This window comes from Urocampus carinirostris, chromosome 6, assembly GCF_059441175.1.
Source record: "Urocampus carinirostris isolate Australia breed hairy pipefish chromosome 6, RoL_Ucar_1.0, whole genome shotgun sequence".
Taxonomy (NCBI): domain Eukaryota; kingdom Metazoa; phylum Chordata; class Actinopteri; order Syngnathiformes; family Syngnathidae; genus Urocampus; species Urocampus carinirostris.
Genome location: NC_142354.1, coordinates 20,348,403 through 20,366,440, shown reverse-complemented (window position 1 = coordinate 20,366,440; position 18,038 = coordinate 20,348,403). Strand labels below are relative to the sequence as shown.

General features: G+C 39.8%; 1 protein-coding gene and 1 pseudogene across 2 annotated transcripts in view; one reads left to right on the top strand and one right to left on the bottom strand.

The window, feature by feature from the left end:
* LOC148364101 (sodium- and chloride-dependent GABA transporter 2-like) overlaps positions 1-18,038 on the bottom strand; it is a 38,002-nt gene that overhangs the window by 19,905 nt on the left and 59 nt on the right. For both annotated transcript variants that reach the window (XM_088338166.1, XM_088338167.1), the window contains exons 2-6: positions 4,876-5,066; positions 4,668-4,802; positions 2,568-2,708; positions 2,238-2,322; positions 2,033-2,165 (exon numbers count right to left, since the gene is read on the bottom strand). In XM_088338166.1, the coding sequence (XP_088194292.1) occupies positions 2,033-2,165; positions 2,238-2,322; positions 2,568-2,708; positions 4,668-4,802; positions 4,876-5,062 (681 nt within the window). In that variant the 5' untranslated portion in view covers positions 5,063-5,066. The remainder of the gene's footprint in view (positions 1-2,032; positions 2,166-2,237; positions 2,323-2,567; positions 2,709-4,667; positions 4,803-4,875; positions 5,067-18,038) is intronic.
* Positions 7,605-7,750, top strand: LOC148364102 (5.8S ribosomal RNA; annotated as a pseudogene).

Genomic DNA, 18,038 nt, shown 5'->3' with positions numbered 1-18,038 from the left:
GCCAACAGAGGGCGCCGCCATTTTACCAATTAGGTATGACTCGGCCGAGGCGCGAACCAGCGACCTCCCAGTCTCAAAGCGGGCACACTACCATCTAGGCTACTGAGAGCTACTGCACGCACTTTACCTTGCGAGCGTATTGCTAGCGTGTTTTTGAAAAAGGGAGCGTGGGATGACGTCTATATGACAAAGTCTCTTTCCCATAAGGGTTTACCGTGGTTTTTAAACTGTGTACACTGATCGCTGCTTGGCCCTGTGGCTAGGACCTTGACTCAGCCTCTTGGTTGAAAGCAAGTGTCTCGGCCTCTTGGCTTTGTAGTGTATTATGATTTGACCGATAACGGATAATGGATAATTGATAAAGAATATAGAACAATAAACCTCTACAAAATCCCCCCTCAGTTTAAAGTAGTAGGGACTCAAAGTAGGGTTTGGGTAAATTTAGTGATTGTGATACAAGTTTTAACGTGGGCGCACGCAGCTTATATACAGGTGCGGCTTGTGTACAAAAGCAGTTATCCTCTAAAAATGTGGTGGGTGCGACTTATAATCAGGTGCGCTCTAAAGTCCGGAATTTATGGTACTCTGAATGGTCAATCCAAAGAGTTTAGTTGATCCTTTGAAGGGCTCTAAGGACGCCATACAGGTATTTCGAAATTAAATACACTAGTAACAATGTTAAAAAGTAAACAAAACAATTATGCAACACTAGAAGATTCACCACAGATTTTAGTCAAGAGTAGTTGTATTTCTTTTCTTTTGAGAGTTTTGTAATTTATGTTTATTAAACAATAAAAACTGTATTTTGAAAAATCTAATATACAGTATACTATAATGGCAAAAATGTTACTTAATAGTGACAATGGTTAGAGTGAAGAAAAGTACTGTACTTGCTGTTTTAAAGAGCAAAATGCAGAGGCTAAGATGTTCAAATCTAAGAAGTGTGTCCAAGGCTTCACCCATTACGGGCCGTTTGAGCAGATTTCATGTAATTGAAAAATATTGAAAATTTCTGTTTATAATCATGATCAGGGGACATGGTGAGCAGGTTGCAATTTTCCAGCCAATCTACGATCTACAAAGCTAGACCATCTGGTGTATACTTTTGCTTATTCTGTTCGGGTTTTTTTTTTTTTTAAATAATGTTCTTCACCTTATTGTTTAGTTTGTCATAAAACTTTGAAGAGTATTTCCATTAGTCATCTCAATTAAAGTCAGTGGCTTACCCTCTCAGACCAATGAGAAGGGGGGTGTGATCGGCTGTTTATTTTAGAAGTGATCTGACCTTAACGGTTCCCCCAAAGTTCAGGTAAGTGGGCCCAATAATTTGTCTGGCAGATAAACCATTTCATCATCACAGTGCATCAAACCAGATATTTCCTTTTGACTAAGAATGACTGTGTCTAGTTTAAACATTTGCACACCTCCAATAATGAGATCAAAACAATTGAAAAGTAAAATAAATTAGCACCAAATGAAGACCATCACCGTCTGCACCACTAAGCGGGGTGTGGCCGTGGAAGTACATGTGGAGAGGGTTAACCAGTTGACAACTTTTTTAACAGGTTTGACCACCCCCACTCGTTCTCACCCCAGAGTACTGCAGCTGTCCCTCCCCCTCTTACACTTTACACCAACCATATCGAATGGATGCATAAGATATTAAACAATAAAAATGTCAAAGTTCTTAACGCTAGAGACACAGTAAAATGTGTTTTGCCATGAGGCTGCCACATTTGCATATTACCCTATTTTCATTGCAGTGTGTATTTTCTGTAGCACTATTTAAATACTCCATATCAACACGTTATGTTGGGTATTTTTGTATTCTATATGTTTTATTTTATTATTTTTATTTTTCAACACAAGGATACTGCTGGAAGTGTGAATTTCCCTATGGGGATGAATAAAGTATCTATCTATCTATCTATATCACATTATTGAGTTTCAATACAGGTTTCTGCTCTGGCCAAGTAGTAGACAAAGCATTGAGACATTACATGTTCAACAACATAAGATGAAAGTCCTCTACCTTTCCTGTGGACTTCACTCCTTTCCAAACACAAAAGTAACAGATGATCCAAGACAAAAGCAGACATAGAGCCAACTCCCAGCGAATGCCACCCAACTCTTCCACACTCCCTGTCAGGTTCAGGACTCTTCTCCTGTGAGCGGAATTTCAAACAACATTAGCCGCTTTAGAAACTTCCTTTTTTTCAATAGATATTAGAACTTACTCCCAAAACTCCCTCACGGGCGAAGTCGCGTTGTCTGCCACTGTCCAGTTGAGAACACGTTTTTGACTGAACTCCACACACGTCTCTGTTGAAAAGTCGCCATACAGCTTAACACTCGTTCAATTCTAGTGCTTTCATGAAAACTGCACACGTTTGCTCATATTCTGGCTAGCTGTATTTTACCATTTCAACACCAGATGGTGCAGAATGTCAAATTAGCATGTGAAAGCCAAGTTCAAAAAATCCAATATGTTCTCATATGTCGACAAATACATAGTAAAATACACATAATTCCAAATGGTAAAATGAATCTGAGGCTATTTTTAATACCTGTGTTCCAGCTGTTTCTGCAGCTTGCCCACGGAAGCTCAGAGCTGAAGGAAGAGAATAGGTACAAGAATGCCCACGCCAATATGATGATGTAATAGATGCTGGAGTATAAAACTACCACCAGACTTCCATAACCCATTCCTAAGAGATTGGGAAGAAGAGAACAAATATGGGCATTCCAAAAATAACAATTCTCAAATCCTGCCGTATTCCACTAGAATTGAGTTGGGCCTGGGCGTTTTCAACCTTGAACTGTTTGAGGCGTTATTGTCCCCATAATCATCGGTTATTGAAGCAGAATCAATAGCAAAAGGGCTTTTATCAATGACACTTTGGCATGGGTGAATTTACTTCCTAAGCAATGTCTCCAACAGTGAGGTGTAATACAAAAATGAATACAAGCCTTGTCAATATTTTAGGAAAAAAATGTTTAAAAGTTTTCTGTATGAGTGACAAATCTTACTCGGAGGAGACAATTTCACTGGTGCAAACAAGCAATAACATTCAAACAGCATGGAAACTGGATTGCAGTACTCAAACCATCAAGTTCACCTCAACGAACCAACTAAAAATCTGTTTATTCTTGAAGTTCCCCCCTAAACTGTTTAAACAAAGAAGGAAAATCCCAAAGGGGCACAATCTTTATGTTGATTGCACAGTTTAGAACTCACTGAACTGCAATTTGTAGAAAACAAGTGTGAAAATGTTCGACTTTAAAGACATACGTTCACACAAGAGCTCATTGTATAACGCTTGTTTTTGAATGTTAAGGAAACATGGCAAACTGTGACCGCTTTTATGACATAATTTGACAATAATCAACTAGAAGGTAATGGAAAGGAAGTGATACTAAAACATATAGTGCAAAGAGTACATTTAGAAAATCTTAAAAAATAAAATATCAAAGTTTTAAATAGATCATATTTATACAATATTTGGAATGAGCAAAACTATCTAAATATTGTAGTCCTTATTTTGTGAATGGTTTGTTTTATTTTAATAAGCATTTTATAATGAGAAAATATATAACATAAAATAACACGATATGGCATAACAGAAAAAATCTGATACAAACACTCTCAAATTAATCAGGAATTATCGGTCTCTGCCATATCGGAACATGTTGCTCATTTGAAATTTTATGTTCTTATTTTACCAGATTAAAGTAAAAAAACATTAAACTCAATAATAAAAAATATTACAGAATTAATAATGCTTAAAAACAAGAAAAGTATCTAAGTGGCATTTGACGACTTCGTTTTTTTACTGCCATGTTTGAATACTTTAAATCAGGGGTGGCGGACAAGTTTGACACAAGGAGCCGACATTTTTAACTGTCAGAGACAAAGAGCCACACCACGCACTGACCTGCCATTACAGACAGACAGACACAATTAAAAACATATTATTTCTCATAACACACTCCACTCCTTGCAATACAACAAGTATTGTTCTTGTGTTGATTTCAAGGAAAGTGTCAACCCTTGATACACACAAAAAAAACCTAAACATGAAACAAGGCAAAGAGCCATAGTATATAGAAAATATGATAAGGCAAAGAGCCACATTCTTATTGGCCAAGAGCCGCATGCGTCTCTAGAGCCACGTGTTTGCTACCCCTGCTTTGAATAATACTGTGGTCCCCTTAACCTCTCGGGTTGTAGGGGCACCATTTCCTGTGGTGTGTCTTGGTCAAGTACAGCCTGGTGGCAACCCATTCCTCTCCAGGACACCTGAATTACATCAGAGTTGTCCAGAAAGACTTTTGATAATAGATAATTATAGCACACTTGTTTTTTTGAAGCTTATTGGCACTTACATCAGGCCTGAGTACCCAAGATCTAGATTTCACTTGAAAGTCAATTTCAAAATAGCTGCTTGCCATATTAATCTTAATGTTTTTTTAAAAAAGTGCAGTGCAGACATTGAACATTTAAGAAAAATATCATATTTTCACTTGCACTCTGCTCTATGGCAAACGGAGTGCCCAATTTTGTTAGAAAATGACATCTACAATGATAACAATTTCCTGAGACGCCTTAAATTGGATGTGATGATTTTTATGCGAAAAGTTGTGGCCGAAGGAGAAAAGTAACTCACCTCCGAAAAGGGGACATAATTGATTCCAGCAGGTAATAGCGCCCTGCTTTGTGTACTGGCCAAGAGCAGTCTCCAGAAGAAAAAGAGGAATGCCACATGTAAAGAGGAAAAGGACATATGGGATAAAGAACACCCCTGGTGGAAGAATAGAAAGTTACACATTATTTAATATTAAATACAAAACAACTTTGGTGGTACTTTAACTCACCGCCTCCATTTTTGTAGCATAGGTAAGGAAACCGCCACACATTTCCAAGTCCGATGATTTGCCCTGCAACAGCAAGGAGGAACTCCATTTTGTTTGACCACTGTCCTCTAGGTACAACAGTGGTCCCTGGCGAGGAGCTTTCCCTGCTCATCTTCATCTTGACATCAGGGTTAAACGGGTTCTCCATGGCACTGCAACAATAAAAGCCGGGTTGATATTAGCATAAGCATCAACAATTTATATTGAATGCATACATTAAGGGAGAATAGAAAACCAACATTTGACAAAAGAGACCACAGTGATATTCTGGGGACTACTTTTAACATTTGTTGTAATTTCAGTTGAATATGCAGAAGCAGTCACATCATATTACAGTTTACCATCTGGTTTGTTGGGGCACCACAGAGGACATAACTTCTGACAGCTCTCTACACTGCCGACTATTCCTGCCCTGAATTTGGGATGTGGCAAAGTTGGCACCAGTCCACTAATCCTAATGGCTGAAATGTGAAGGTAAATGCTTAAATATGAAAGCACACATCTGGAAGCACTGTAGCCAGGGAGAAACAATTAAAGGAAGCCGATAGACAATTTGGACTTATCTCACGGTTCACGGATCCCTTAGCCGCATGGTATCAGGCGGGACGGAAGGAAAACTGAGATCACTTGCACTCGTTTCTTGGTTTTTATTGGAAGGAAGGAATGACAAGACGTGAATCTTTGATCCGTTGTTTGACGGATTGTCGAGACTCTACAGGCGGGTGAAGGCTTGGCGGGAATGGTCGTGGACAGGCGTAGTCGTCGTGTTGTTGGTTGGGGCTGGAGAAGAGGGGCGTCGTTGTGTTCGGAAGAGAGATCAGGAGTCAGGCGGGCAGGGCAGGTCGTAGGCAAATTCGGAAACGGGTCGGCAACGGAGATCAGGTAGAAAAACAGGAGGCAGGCAAAGAGTCGGAGGTACGGGCTTTCTGAGCAGATGGCAACAGATCGCATAGTACAATCGGACAAAGTGTCACCGGAAGCTGGGGATTTAAATGTACAGGGTGCGCCAATCAGGTGTCCTGGCTGTTGGCGCCAAATCCTGAACACAGGTGTTCCCGATCCGGGTGATTGTGACACATGGGTTGTCGGAACACCGATGAGAACGCAACTTTGGACAGCTTTATCCAAAGTTGACAGTTCTGGCCTGTTTTTCGGTTGTGGCTAAATTGGCTCCAGTCCATTCCTTAATTTTGTCGGCACAGTTCTTTTTCTCTCTTTCTTTATTCCTCCCTTCCCCCGTGTGCCCTGAAGAATAATCGGGCCAGTCCCGATGATCTTGTGACGTGACCATACCATTGCAGTTTCTACTGCGAACAATTGACAACAGTTTTTCATAGGGTCCAATGTGCCCTCTGGTGGTGTTACGCATAGTTCATTTGTCACAAGGGCTTTGTAGCTGATGCCTAAAAGTTTTCTATAGCATTGCATCTCCACAGCCAGGATTTGTCTTTCCAGCTTTGCTGTGAGTCCATGTTTTGCAATTGTGAAGGAAGATGAATGTAAACAGCGCTTGATCTTTGGTTTCACAGCAATGTCCTTGTCTCTCCAGCTGTGGTTTGAGCTATTCTGGTCATGATTTATGTTCCAGACCTTTCTTCTGATATGACAGCTCCAAGACACTTAAATTCTGTGACAAGTTCAAGTAGTGTGCTTGGGCACAATAGTGTGTGCCATGAGACTTTGGTGGTCGGTGGTTGATGGTGATGTTTGTAGTGATATATCATATACTATCACAATAATCCCAGCTAAAGATGCTTGCAAGGATGGCGACTTGGCAAGCATATACACAAGCAGAAACATATTCATTAAGAACATAAAAGACTCAACAACTATTATAAAAGACTGGAATGGACAGTGGAGTGTTGCAAATACAGTGAAGCACAGTAAGAGAAGTGGAGGCAACTGAACATGAGTAGAGGAAACGCGGGGGACTAGGATTGATGGTTAACAGAAGCTGACACAAAAAAAGATAGCGAAACCTTCCAGGAAATGAGGACAAAAGAGGAAAAAACCAGAGGATAACTACAGTCATTAGCCTTTTATTACATTTCAGGTAAGATCTAATCTGGAAAAACATAATTACACTGTATTATAAATGTATTGTAAGCAGGAGGTTTTCTTTGATTCTGGTGTTAAAGAAGTTGTGAATGTGGAAAATAGAATAGAAGAAAAGAATATAATTTACTTTTATTGTCATTCTTTGTAACCATGCACACAGAACGAAATGTTGATACACCTGACCCGTACAGTTAAACTGTAACGAGCCGATGCAGCCGCAGCCAAACAGGGTGCCGCCATTTTAGACCCAACTGCTGTGTTGGGAGTCATTAGGTGTATGAATCTTGAATTTGGACTGCTCTACTCCATATCAAAACTATTTAAAATAAGCATCATCATCATCAAAAGGCGGCAGCCGTGATAGGGCTACCCCTGTAACTGGGGGGAGCCCGCTCGTCCGACGACACCAGTAGCGCGGCGCAACGACAGGCGGCCGTCCGCGCGCAGCGGGCGAAAGGCGACGGACGTGCGCGGGACCCCCGTAACTGTGTCATGCGTATTGCGCCTGAAAGTACCTGCGCTGCGGGTAAGGGGCTCGCTCGCGGGAGCGACCGAACGGCACCCGCGGTAAAAACCCTGTCGTGAATTTGTCTCCGATCGTCCCAGGCGGACGTAAAATCGCCCAGCTGTACGACTCTTAGCGGTGGATCACTCGGCTCGTGCGTCGATGAAGAACGCAGCTAGCTGCGAGAACTAATGTGATTTGCAGCTGCGATTGGTTGGCAACCAGTTCAGGGTGTCCCCTGCCCACTGCCCGGAGATGGCTGGGATGGGCTCCAGCCCTCCCGCGACCCTAATAAGGACAAGCGGTGCAGATAATGAGATGAGATTTTTATTTTATTTTTTTCTTTCTTTTTTTTTGAAGGGTCGTCGGTACTTTCGCAGATTTTCACTTTTTGCGGGTGGTTTTGTTCCCCATTAACCGGGTCTAAAAAAAAAAAAAAACAAAACAAAAAAAACTTTTTTGTTTGGAAGGTGCACCGCTACTTTATGGATTTTCACTTATCGCGGGTGATTTTGGTCCCCATTAACCGCGATAACCGAGGTCTTACTGTAGTGATTACTAGCGGACGGTGGGAATGAAACTCTTGGCACTGTGAACACAAAGACTGCAGTCTTGTCACAGCGGGTCAGCTACAGGTCAAAGCTGCTCTGCAACAGAGGGGCATTCTCCTCAATGTAGCATTTGAGTGGCCCCTTTGGCTGAAGTGTCAGAGTGCGGCAAATTATCTTGCAGATAGGCCGCAAAATGATGATGTAGAGACCAAAGGGATTCCATATTGCACAATGATGAGGTCAGAAGTGGTCTAATAAAGAATACATGACATCAGAAAAAACTTAATGAAATGATAAGTTGGTCCTCCTGAATGTTAGTCTGGAACTTGCGTTTTCATTGCAGTGGCGCTCCCATTTTCTCTGGTGGTTGGATGGTGATTACAGTTTAAATTCTCGGCTTTTACTATTTATCATGGAAAATATGATGCGAATATTATCATTATTGTTTTATCGGCCAGGCCTAGGTACAATGATATCAAAATCAAAACCTTTATGAAACAATTGAGAAAAATTAAGAAAAAAGTGAAAAGTCGAACGATCATCGGCACGAATATTTCGGAATTTGTCTGATATCGCTATCACCATTTTTTTTTCAATGGGCCGATTAAATATATTAAAAACTGGGTAGTTTAGGCTCAGATGCAGCCGAGCCTTTTTCAACCTTTCTTACCATCTGTCTCTGATGCTACCCATCCCACGCATTCTGATTGGATAAGTGACTGAGGCAGACCCACTGAAAGAGGAAGAATAACGTTAGAGCGAAGTAAACAGTGGCAGATCTGTTGGTTGTTTATTGTAAAAAAAAAAAAACAAATAAAAAAATGAAGGAGCTATTCAAGTTTTTATTTGCCTTCATACAAGCTGTTAAGCCTAATTTTATTTCCTACATTGTTAGTTTAGTTTCAGTTTTGTGGTAACTGTGGTCACAGGATATTTATTTCTGTAATAATATGGGAGATTACATTTTTTCAAACCCGTTTTGAAGTTTTACTCTAGATATATTTAAAAAAAAATAAAAAAATAACAAATAATTGTTAAAAAGAGCAAAGATTATCTGCAAGTAGAATAAATTGTTTATACTGCGTTCTGTTTTTTTGAAAATTGAAAATAAGAATTCAAATTAGATGTGCAAGATTTATACTTTAAATTTATTTTATTATTTGTTTGCAGCTCAATATTAAAAAGCCTTAAAAAAGGTTATTAAATACACTGTACTACCTCAAGAGTAGCTAATAAATGTACATACATATATTTTTTTAAATCCGCTACCACCAATTCATATGTATGAATGTTAGTTACTTGGTTAATCACTGGAATAAACCAAAGATCCTAAACAATGGCATGCTTTTTTGGAAAAACAAAATTGGGCAAACTTCCTGCGGCACAGTAATCAAGGTCTCATGGCACACTATTGTGCCCCAGCACACTACTTGAACAACACTGCCTCAACGATTGAAGAAAAGATTGTTAAAAACATATTAACTACGTAACCTTATAACTTATTGGCTAATGTTTAATGATTTTTCTATGTAGCGTGTACAGAGCTGTCTTGAAGAATTTGACATTGGAAGCAGGGCACAATATTTGTGCTGTTAGGTTTGGGGTAACAGATTACATGTAACAGCGTTACGTAATTAGGATACAAAAAAAAAAAAAGCGACTACCTAATCTTGGTTTACTCCACGTATTCAAGACTACATTGTCCATTTCTGATTCTTTTCCTATTCACATACAAAAAAGTTGTCAATTGTCAACTCCTGAAGAAGATATATCCCAATTCAAAGTCTTTCAGGTTTTCTCATCCTGCAGATTGAATTTGGGAAAGTTTTTTGATTGCAAATCACGTGACCATGATTCAACCAAAATTTTGTAATTTTTTTATATTGCTTATTTTGTCTTTTATTTGCATATTTCGTATTAAAGTAGTTCAAAAGTAATCCACATTACTTCAACTATTCAATTTTTAGAATATATGACTGATTTTCTAACAGGTAAAAAGTAAATGTATCGGATTACAATTTAAAAAAAACCCTGCCAACCCTGGTTATTGTTATTTTTTTATCAGTGAGGACCACATTGACTTTGCAGTAGGAACACTTGCGTCATAGTTCTGATATAATTACAGTAGTTTAAATTTGGCCTTCATCTTGGCTGTGTGGCGTTTTAAATTCTGCCTGTTTTTATAAAAAGGTTTTCTATAACATGGATGATAGCTTTGTTAAGTATTTTAAATTGTTCATGAAGGTAAAACTGAGTGTAAAATCTATGGGGGCCTGGAATAGGTGGCCCCTTCCTATTTACCTGAGGTCTGTTTGTGTCTGCGTCCACATAAATGTCTCTACCCCAACTTGAGTATTAGATAAAATATTTACAAAAGATGTATACATGACTGAACATTTAACAGGCACAATTAAATGGGTGAAAAAAGGGGGTTATTAAATACGATCTGAACCAAACTTAGGGGCCGGTCACACAGACATTTGCGGCTGAATCACGGCTAAAATTTTGCGTTTTTTTTTTGCCCGTGGTTGCCCGGGATGGAAAATGCGCAAATTTGGCCAACCCGCCGTTCATCTGTGGTATGGCCGGAAAAAAGACGCCGGCGACTGTTCCGCTTCCTCATCGCGTCATTGCTGCGTCATTTTCTCGTGTGGACCACGGGTATAAAAGCTCCTGAGCCGGTGTTGTGCCCAAATCCGACACCTACGCTCAACAGCATCTGCTTCACGGCCAGAAATTTCTGGCCGTGGTTCAGCCTCAATACGCTCGTGAAAGGCTGTGTGCCCGCGCTCTGAAAGTTTGAGCAGTGCCAAATTATTTCGCGCTGCCACCTGCGCACGAATTTTCGACTGCGTGTCAAGCACCGCTGTATCTCGTCCGAATGGCGATCTTAGTGCGTCCAATGGCGTCCGCCTCAAAGGCAGAAATTTCTGGCCGTGATTCAGCCGCAAATGTCTGTGTGACCGGCCCCATAGTTATCTTTAACTAATTCAGTGCCAGGAATTTCTTTCAAACGGGAAATAGATAGATAGATAGATATATACTTTATTCATCCCCGTAGGGAAATTCACAAATGCAAGTGCCCGCCAATTTGCTATTTTGACTCATGTAAGAAGGCCTACGGAAATTTGGCCCTGTAGCTATATAAGCAAAGGACTAGTATTATGAATAACGGCAGTAGCTCAGGAGGTAGAGCGATCGTTGTAGGATTAAGGGATCCCAGTTCGAATCCCGGCTTGTCCGTGTTACATGCCGAAATGTCCTTGGTTAAGACACTAAACCCCCAATACCCCCAATAAGCAGGTTAGCGCCTTACATGGCTGCACAGATCACGGCCGCTATTGGGAAATGTGAAGCACATTGTAAAGCGCTTTGGGAAGTCATTGACTTGAAAAGCGCTATACAAAAATGCAGATCAGATCAGTAACGGGATAATCAAACACATTTTTTCCGCCGTGACAACAACGTTACCAACATTCAAAACCGGTGCGTTATTTTGAATAAAGAGGTTTTCCGCTCTCCGAGTTGTCACATCTTTTCGTATCATGTCGCAATTCAAAAAAGCAACTACCATATAGTTGGATAGTGATTACAAATACAGGATTTACTAATGCGCCCAAATAAAAGACAAAGGAGCGCTGAGTTGCGGACAAAGTGAGCAACCAGTGCTGTTGATTTTCGGTTGCACTACAAAATGTGACATCTAGTGGTCAAATATTACAGTGTACCTTTAAGCAAGCGACCTTATATTTGGGGCTCAAAACAATAATAACAAATATAATGTGTTAAACAAATGACCCTTTTTGGGGGGGGTTAAAACAAAACGACCCATTTTTTTGTGAATGTTTTGAACAAACAATATTTGGAAGTTTACAACATAATGGCACAATATTTTATTGACATTTAAATTATTTTTTTTTGTAAAAGCAACACATTATTTTTAAAAACATATGTTAAATTTATTTTAAACACAATTACTTTTTGTCTTTTATAAAATGACACAATATTGGGTAAAAAAAAAAGGACCGAACTAGTTTATAGGTTAACACTAATGTGAATTTCCCTGCAGGGATGAATCTGATGAATCTATCTTTTTTTTGGACAGAACCTGTTTGTAGAATGTAAACTGCATGAATGCATTGAACAGTTGTACGTACAACTGTTCCAGTCAGCTGCATGAGGTACAACTGTTCATGTTCTGTGGATATGCATTTTTACTACCAAAAAATCATTTGCCCAGAAAAAGTTACCGTTGAAGTTTTCTTATACCGAACAAGTGCCATCATTAATACCCCAAGATTGGATTATTTTCGATTGCAATGAAAGATAACTAGACTGAAGTAGAAAGCAAACTGAAATTATTTACTTTCTTTAAGTGCCATTGTTAAAGTGTTACTCCGTTAAAGTAGTCTCCAGTGCACATTTTGTAAATATTTACCACAAGGGTATGGAAGGAGATTTGACTCACTCGAACCAGTTTCAAAAGCACTCGAAAAAAAAAATCATAGATATTAAAGGAGCACTGTGTACTATTTTAACACTAGATCTCACTGTATTGTGCAGTGAACCCAAAAACAACTGCTAAAAACACAAGGAAGATTACAAGCGGAGACACAAAGTGAACAAACAGCACTACGTTTTTCTCATTTTTCCGCCCAGGCCTTTCAAAGTTTTTTTTTTTTGGCAACAAGATGGCGGACAATCAAAATTTTATTCTATTAGTCATAATTTCATTATTCAAAACTCATGTTTTTGTCTCCTCCCCCAAAAATCTGAATTGGTCTTACCTTTAGCATTTAAGCGACAGCGTTATATTTGACCACTTGATACCGCTGTATTGTGTAGTTAAACCGAAAACAAGTGCTAAAAAGCACATGGAAGTCTAACCACTAAAGATTCAAAGAGAACAAACCGCACAATTTTTCTTTTAATTTGTTTGCCCAGCCTTTCCCTACATTTTTGGGGCTACCCGAAGCAGCAAGATGGCGGACAATCATGTCATCTACCTCTGGATGAGCCTCATGTTATCCATCCATCCATTATCTGTACCGCTTATCCTCATTAGGGTCGCGGAGGTGCTGGAGCCCATCCCAGCCATCTTCGGGCAGTGGGCAGGGGACACACTGAACTGGTTGCCAGCCAGTCGGAGGGCACACAGGGACAGACAATTTGCTCGCTCATTCACACCTAGGGACAATTTGATTTTGGTTAGGCCAATTCACCTGACATGCATATTTTTGGAATGTGGGAGGAAACCAGAGTGCACGGAGGAAACCTACGCAAGCACGGGGAGAACCTGCAAACTCCGTACAGGAAGGTTGGTAGCTGGATTTGAACCCATGACCTCAGAACTGTGCCGCACACGCGCTACCTACCGCGCCGCCGTGCTGCCCCCTCATGTTATGTTAAGTAAATAAATACAAATTTCTTGACCACAAGAGCACAAGTAATTTAATAAAAATGGAAGACTATATTATTGTTCATGTATTTTGCTTATTATTCTTTTTTTTTTTTATGGATGTTTTTTACCACAAAGAGATGCTAAATAATATATAGTGTAATTACCTATTTAGTTCTATCATTGGCTTAACATGAATTGTAAAGCACTTTGTAACCTGCACTAAAATAAATTTACTTTTTATAAATGGAGTTAATTGTGGCCCCTGCATTAAGCAGTCTAGCCTCCAAAAATCTATGAGGCCCCCATTTACAAGAACATTGCTCTATGAAAACTAGCATAAAAAGGCAAGTTTGTTATGAAGATAAAAAAAAATGCAACTTCACAAAGTGTTACCATCTGTGCGCCACAGATGTTGCGCTACAGAGGACCCAGTTTGCAGCCGTTGTTATCCGGAGGGCCAGCTTGAAAACAAGTTTCTCAGTGTAAGCTTTTTATTCAGCCCATTCGCTGGCGAGTCATGGCGGGAAAGAGGCAAATTCCCATTGAGCAAACCCTAAAAAGGACACCGCTGGAACTCTTTGGGATAAGAGATTACTTTCTCCCTTTTTAGCCGACGTAGCCATCAGTTAACAGGGATTGCACAAAAAAATCCACTTTTGGTAGTGTGTAATCATAGACACCAACCTATCCACTATTCCGGTTTATGTTATAATTTCATTAGGTTCTCTTAAATAAATATGGTCAACAGATGATGATTTTAGCCTGGATACAGCAAAACAAAATACTACTTGCAAGGTGTGCTAAGCAGACCTTGTGTATCATGGCAGTACATAGGTAATGCATGAACATTTCAAGAGAAAGTATGTCAAACAGTTGAATGAAATATAGTCTCACTTGCTTTGGTAAGTTTAAAGTTATGAAAACAGGTAGATTTTACTTTTTAACTCCTATTATAAAACTATAATGTAAATCAAAATATGGTGGTCAGAAAAGTATGGGATGCATTAAACATTATTTCTGTAGGATCGTTGGTTTTACTTCCACTTTCATAATCTAAAATCGAATAAATAAATGTCCGTGTATACTGAGCAAAAAAAAAATTAAGTTCTAAAACTTACTATGTTTTGTGTATTTCATCGCCGTCATGTGTAAAACACTCATCTCCGAAAGTGTTTTTTTTCTTTTCAGGAGAATTAAACATGCCCAACTGCCGCAATTATCTCCGCCGTGCCCGACAACCCCGCCGAGACGGGTTCCCGACGTCAGTCGGGGGACCCTGTGACGGAGGTCGTGCCTAACTGCCGCCATTACCCCATCTCACTTATTCCCTGGTACAGTCTGAACCCAGTTAGACTAGAAATCACTCAACCACAACAGAGGCGTGTTCAGGAGAGTGAGCGATTGCTATCGCTAGCTATCGCTAGCTTCTGAACGGCCAATGATTATTGAGCGCTCGCGTGCCCGAGTAATCACGGGAGAAAGACCGCTTACTTTGATTTCCAACATGGCGTCGACAGTGCTGAACATGGAGGATCTCACCCTGACGAGTGCTGTTGGCGATGTAATATATCGTCTTACATTGCCTGGTAATGTTTGTGAACAATGCAAGACAGGTATGACCCTTCCACTGCGTTTAGGATAACCTTAACTGTGTCAATATGCGAACTGTCGCTCATATCAGCCAACTCGCTCAAAGCAAGCTGTAGAACGAAATCCATTGTACTGTCGTCGGCCATTTTGGATCAGTAAGGCAATCACAGTGAGCGATTACAAAACGTTCAGCAGTGCGCGCCAAGCGATTAACAAGCGACTACATGTCTGATTACTCTCCTGAACACGCCTCTGGTTAAACCTACACTCTCCCATTCCAAAATCACTTCGACAACAATAGCGGGTTAAAGACTAATTGTAGGTAAAGCTCCAACATAATGCTTCATTTTGGAAAACGCGGAAATATGGATTTTTTTTACCAACACAATGTATTTAACAGTCAGAGATCGATAAAGTCTGAGAAAATAAAACAAATATTTCTGACTACATTCCATTCTTATGTTGGTTTACTTATTATACAGTTATTAGCTCCATCACGCAGATGGGGCAGGGAAAAATTAAGACATTTGAGAGTTAACTTTAAGACTTGTAGACAAAAATTTAAGACCATTTCAATGACTTGATTTCCGGTTACCAGAGTAAAGACTTTTTCAAGTTTTTAAGACCTTGGGGGAACCCTGATTAAACTTTTTTTTTTTAATTATTTGATTGTTCAATGGAATAATCAACAGAATGAACAGTTAAAAAAACGATATGGAAAGCTTTAGGTGGTGCTGAAGGTCCTGGTTATTACTCTTTTCATTTGTTTTCATTTTAAATGTATTCTTATGTATGGACTGACAAATACTCAGAAATCATGGTCACGTGATTTGCAATCAAAAAACTTTCCCAAATTCAATCTGCAGGATGAGAAAACCTGAAAGACTTTGAATTGGGATATATCTTCTTCAGGAGTTGACAATTGACAACTTTTTTGTATGTGAATGGGAAAAGAATCAGAAAACACTCAACACGGTCTAAAGACTGTCAGCCGGGATGTGATCCTGGATCTATTTCGATGGACTCACAAACCAAACTTCTAACTTGGCAGGACTTGAAATAACATTTTATTTTTACAAGCCTGACACAACTGCAGCGCAAATCAATCCCAATTTCTTTTGACAGAAGATCATGCACACTATGCACAGTTAAGCAGCTGTTGAGCCCCTTTTATTAGCATAATTACATCACATTTAGCACATTTAGCCTGTAAAAAAATAACTGAGCACAAATGATGGATTGACATTTTAAATCTTTACAGCAGCTTTGTTCCTTTCCCTTGCCCATTTCTATCCACTTGTTTCAGAGAGAATGAACGGGCAAATCGTCGTGAAAAGTTGACTTGAGGCTCTCAATTGAAATTTCACTTCTCAGTTACATTATAGAGACCGTCCGCAAATGACCCATTCCGCCAGGACTAATGGTATATGATTAAACATTAATAAATTAAAAAACATTTTTGGTTTATTTCAAATTCTGCAGGCCATAGCAGCAGGAGTATTAACTACAGGTCAAAAGGTCCTGATTAATTGTCAGAAGGGGGGGTAATAGCAACAATTCCAGAAAAAAAAAAAAACACTCCAAAAACAAATGATTTAAAAGGAACAAAATACATTTTAGCACTCTGATTGCTGCAGTAGTTGAAGGTGGAGAGCAACTAACTACTACAGCTTTAATTTTTCACATAAGCGTGAATTTCATGCAGGAAAAATCCAAAAAGTTGCAAAACATAATTACCAAAAATCAAATAAACACAACAATCACAGCAATCGGAATGGTGTTTTTTTCCCCCCAAGTTTATGTATGTCGGCAAAAAATTACGTTTGACCTTCTCAACGCAAACTAAGCATTGACAGTGACAGTGTTGAATACATGTGGTTATTATTCAAATAATTTATTGGGAACTGTGAATACAATACCGACATAACATAATTATTAGTCCAATTCATCATCAGGGAGATCCAGGGGAGTTGCGACCCTCGTGGTGCTTGTTTGGGTTTATTTATATCTTTCAGGACGACATTCTGTTTTCTCAATTCTCAAACATTCGTCTGTGGTGCCATAAATAAAAATAGTGTGATATCGAGATCAAATCTTTTACGTGTTACACATGTATAAATACAGTACTCCTGCCCATGCAAAATGCACTCATTTTTTGATTCAAATGCTCGATTTACGTTGGGAAAATTCAGAACACATAATTCACGCAAGTCACCATTTCGAATTCATAAACGGTGAATTTATTCTTAATGTTAGAGATTGACATGCCGGGGCGTAGGTTTGATCTTGGCAATGATGGGGACATAAGGCATATTTTTTTAAGTGATCACATTATATAGTTTTGGCGGCACGGCGGCTGGGTGGTTAGCTAGCAGTCCCATAGTACAGGGTTCAATTATAGCGACCGCAGCCTCCCCGGGCAGAGTTTGCATGTTCTTCCCCGAGCCTGCGTGGGTTTCCGCCGGGCACTCCGGTTTCCTTCCACATCCCAAAAACATGCATGTCAGGTTAAGTGGCCAGTCCAAATTGTCCCTAGGTGTGAATGAGCAAGTGAGTTGTCTGTCCCCTTGTGCCCTGCGACTGGTTGGCAACCAGTCCGTGGTGTCCCCCTGCCCGAAGTCAGCTAGGATGAGCTCCAGCAACCCCCGCGGCCCTAGTGAGGATAAGCGACGCAGAAAAAGGACGGATGGATAATATTGTTTGCTCGATATTGGTACGGACAAAGCCTCTCCGTCAATGCCAAAACTACACCCATGTTAAATGGATTGTTTATTGCAATATATTTTCTTTTTTTTTTGGCAAACTTCATGCCGGTAGTGTCAACTTGTAGACAGACGTCGTAAATACACGACATCGAACATCAAGCCAACTTTTTACGTCGCTCGCGGGCTGAAATGTTATTCTAAACAAATCAAATAAGTGCTCCGGCAGCCAGCTAGCCGGTAACCTTTGGCCTACATAATGTGGCAACAAGCGCAGAACTAACAAAAACACAGCAGCTCACTGAAACGCTCCAGGG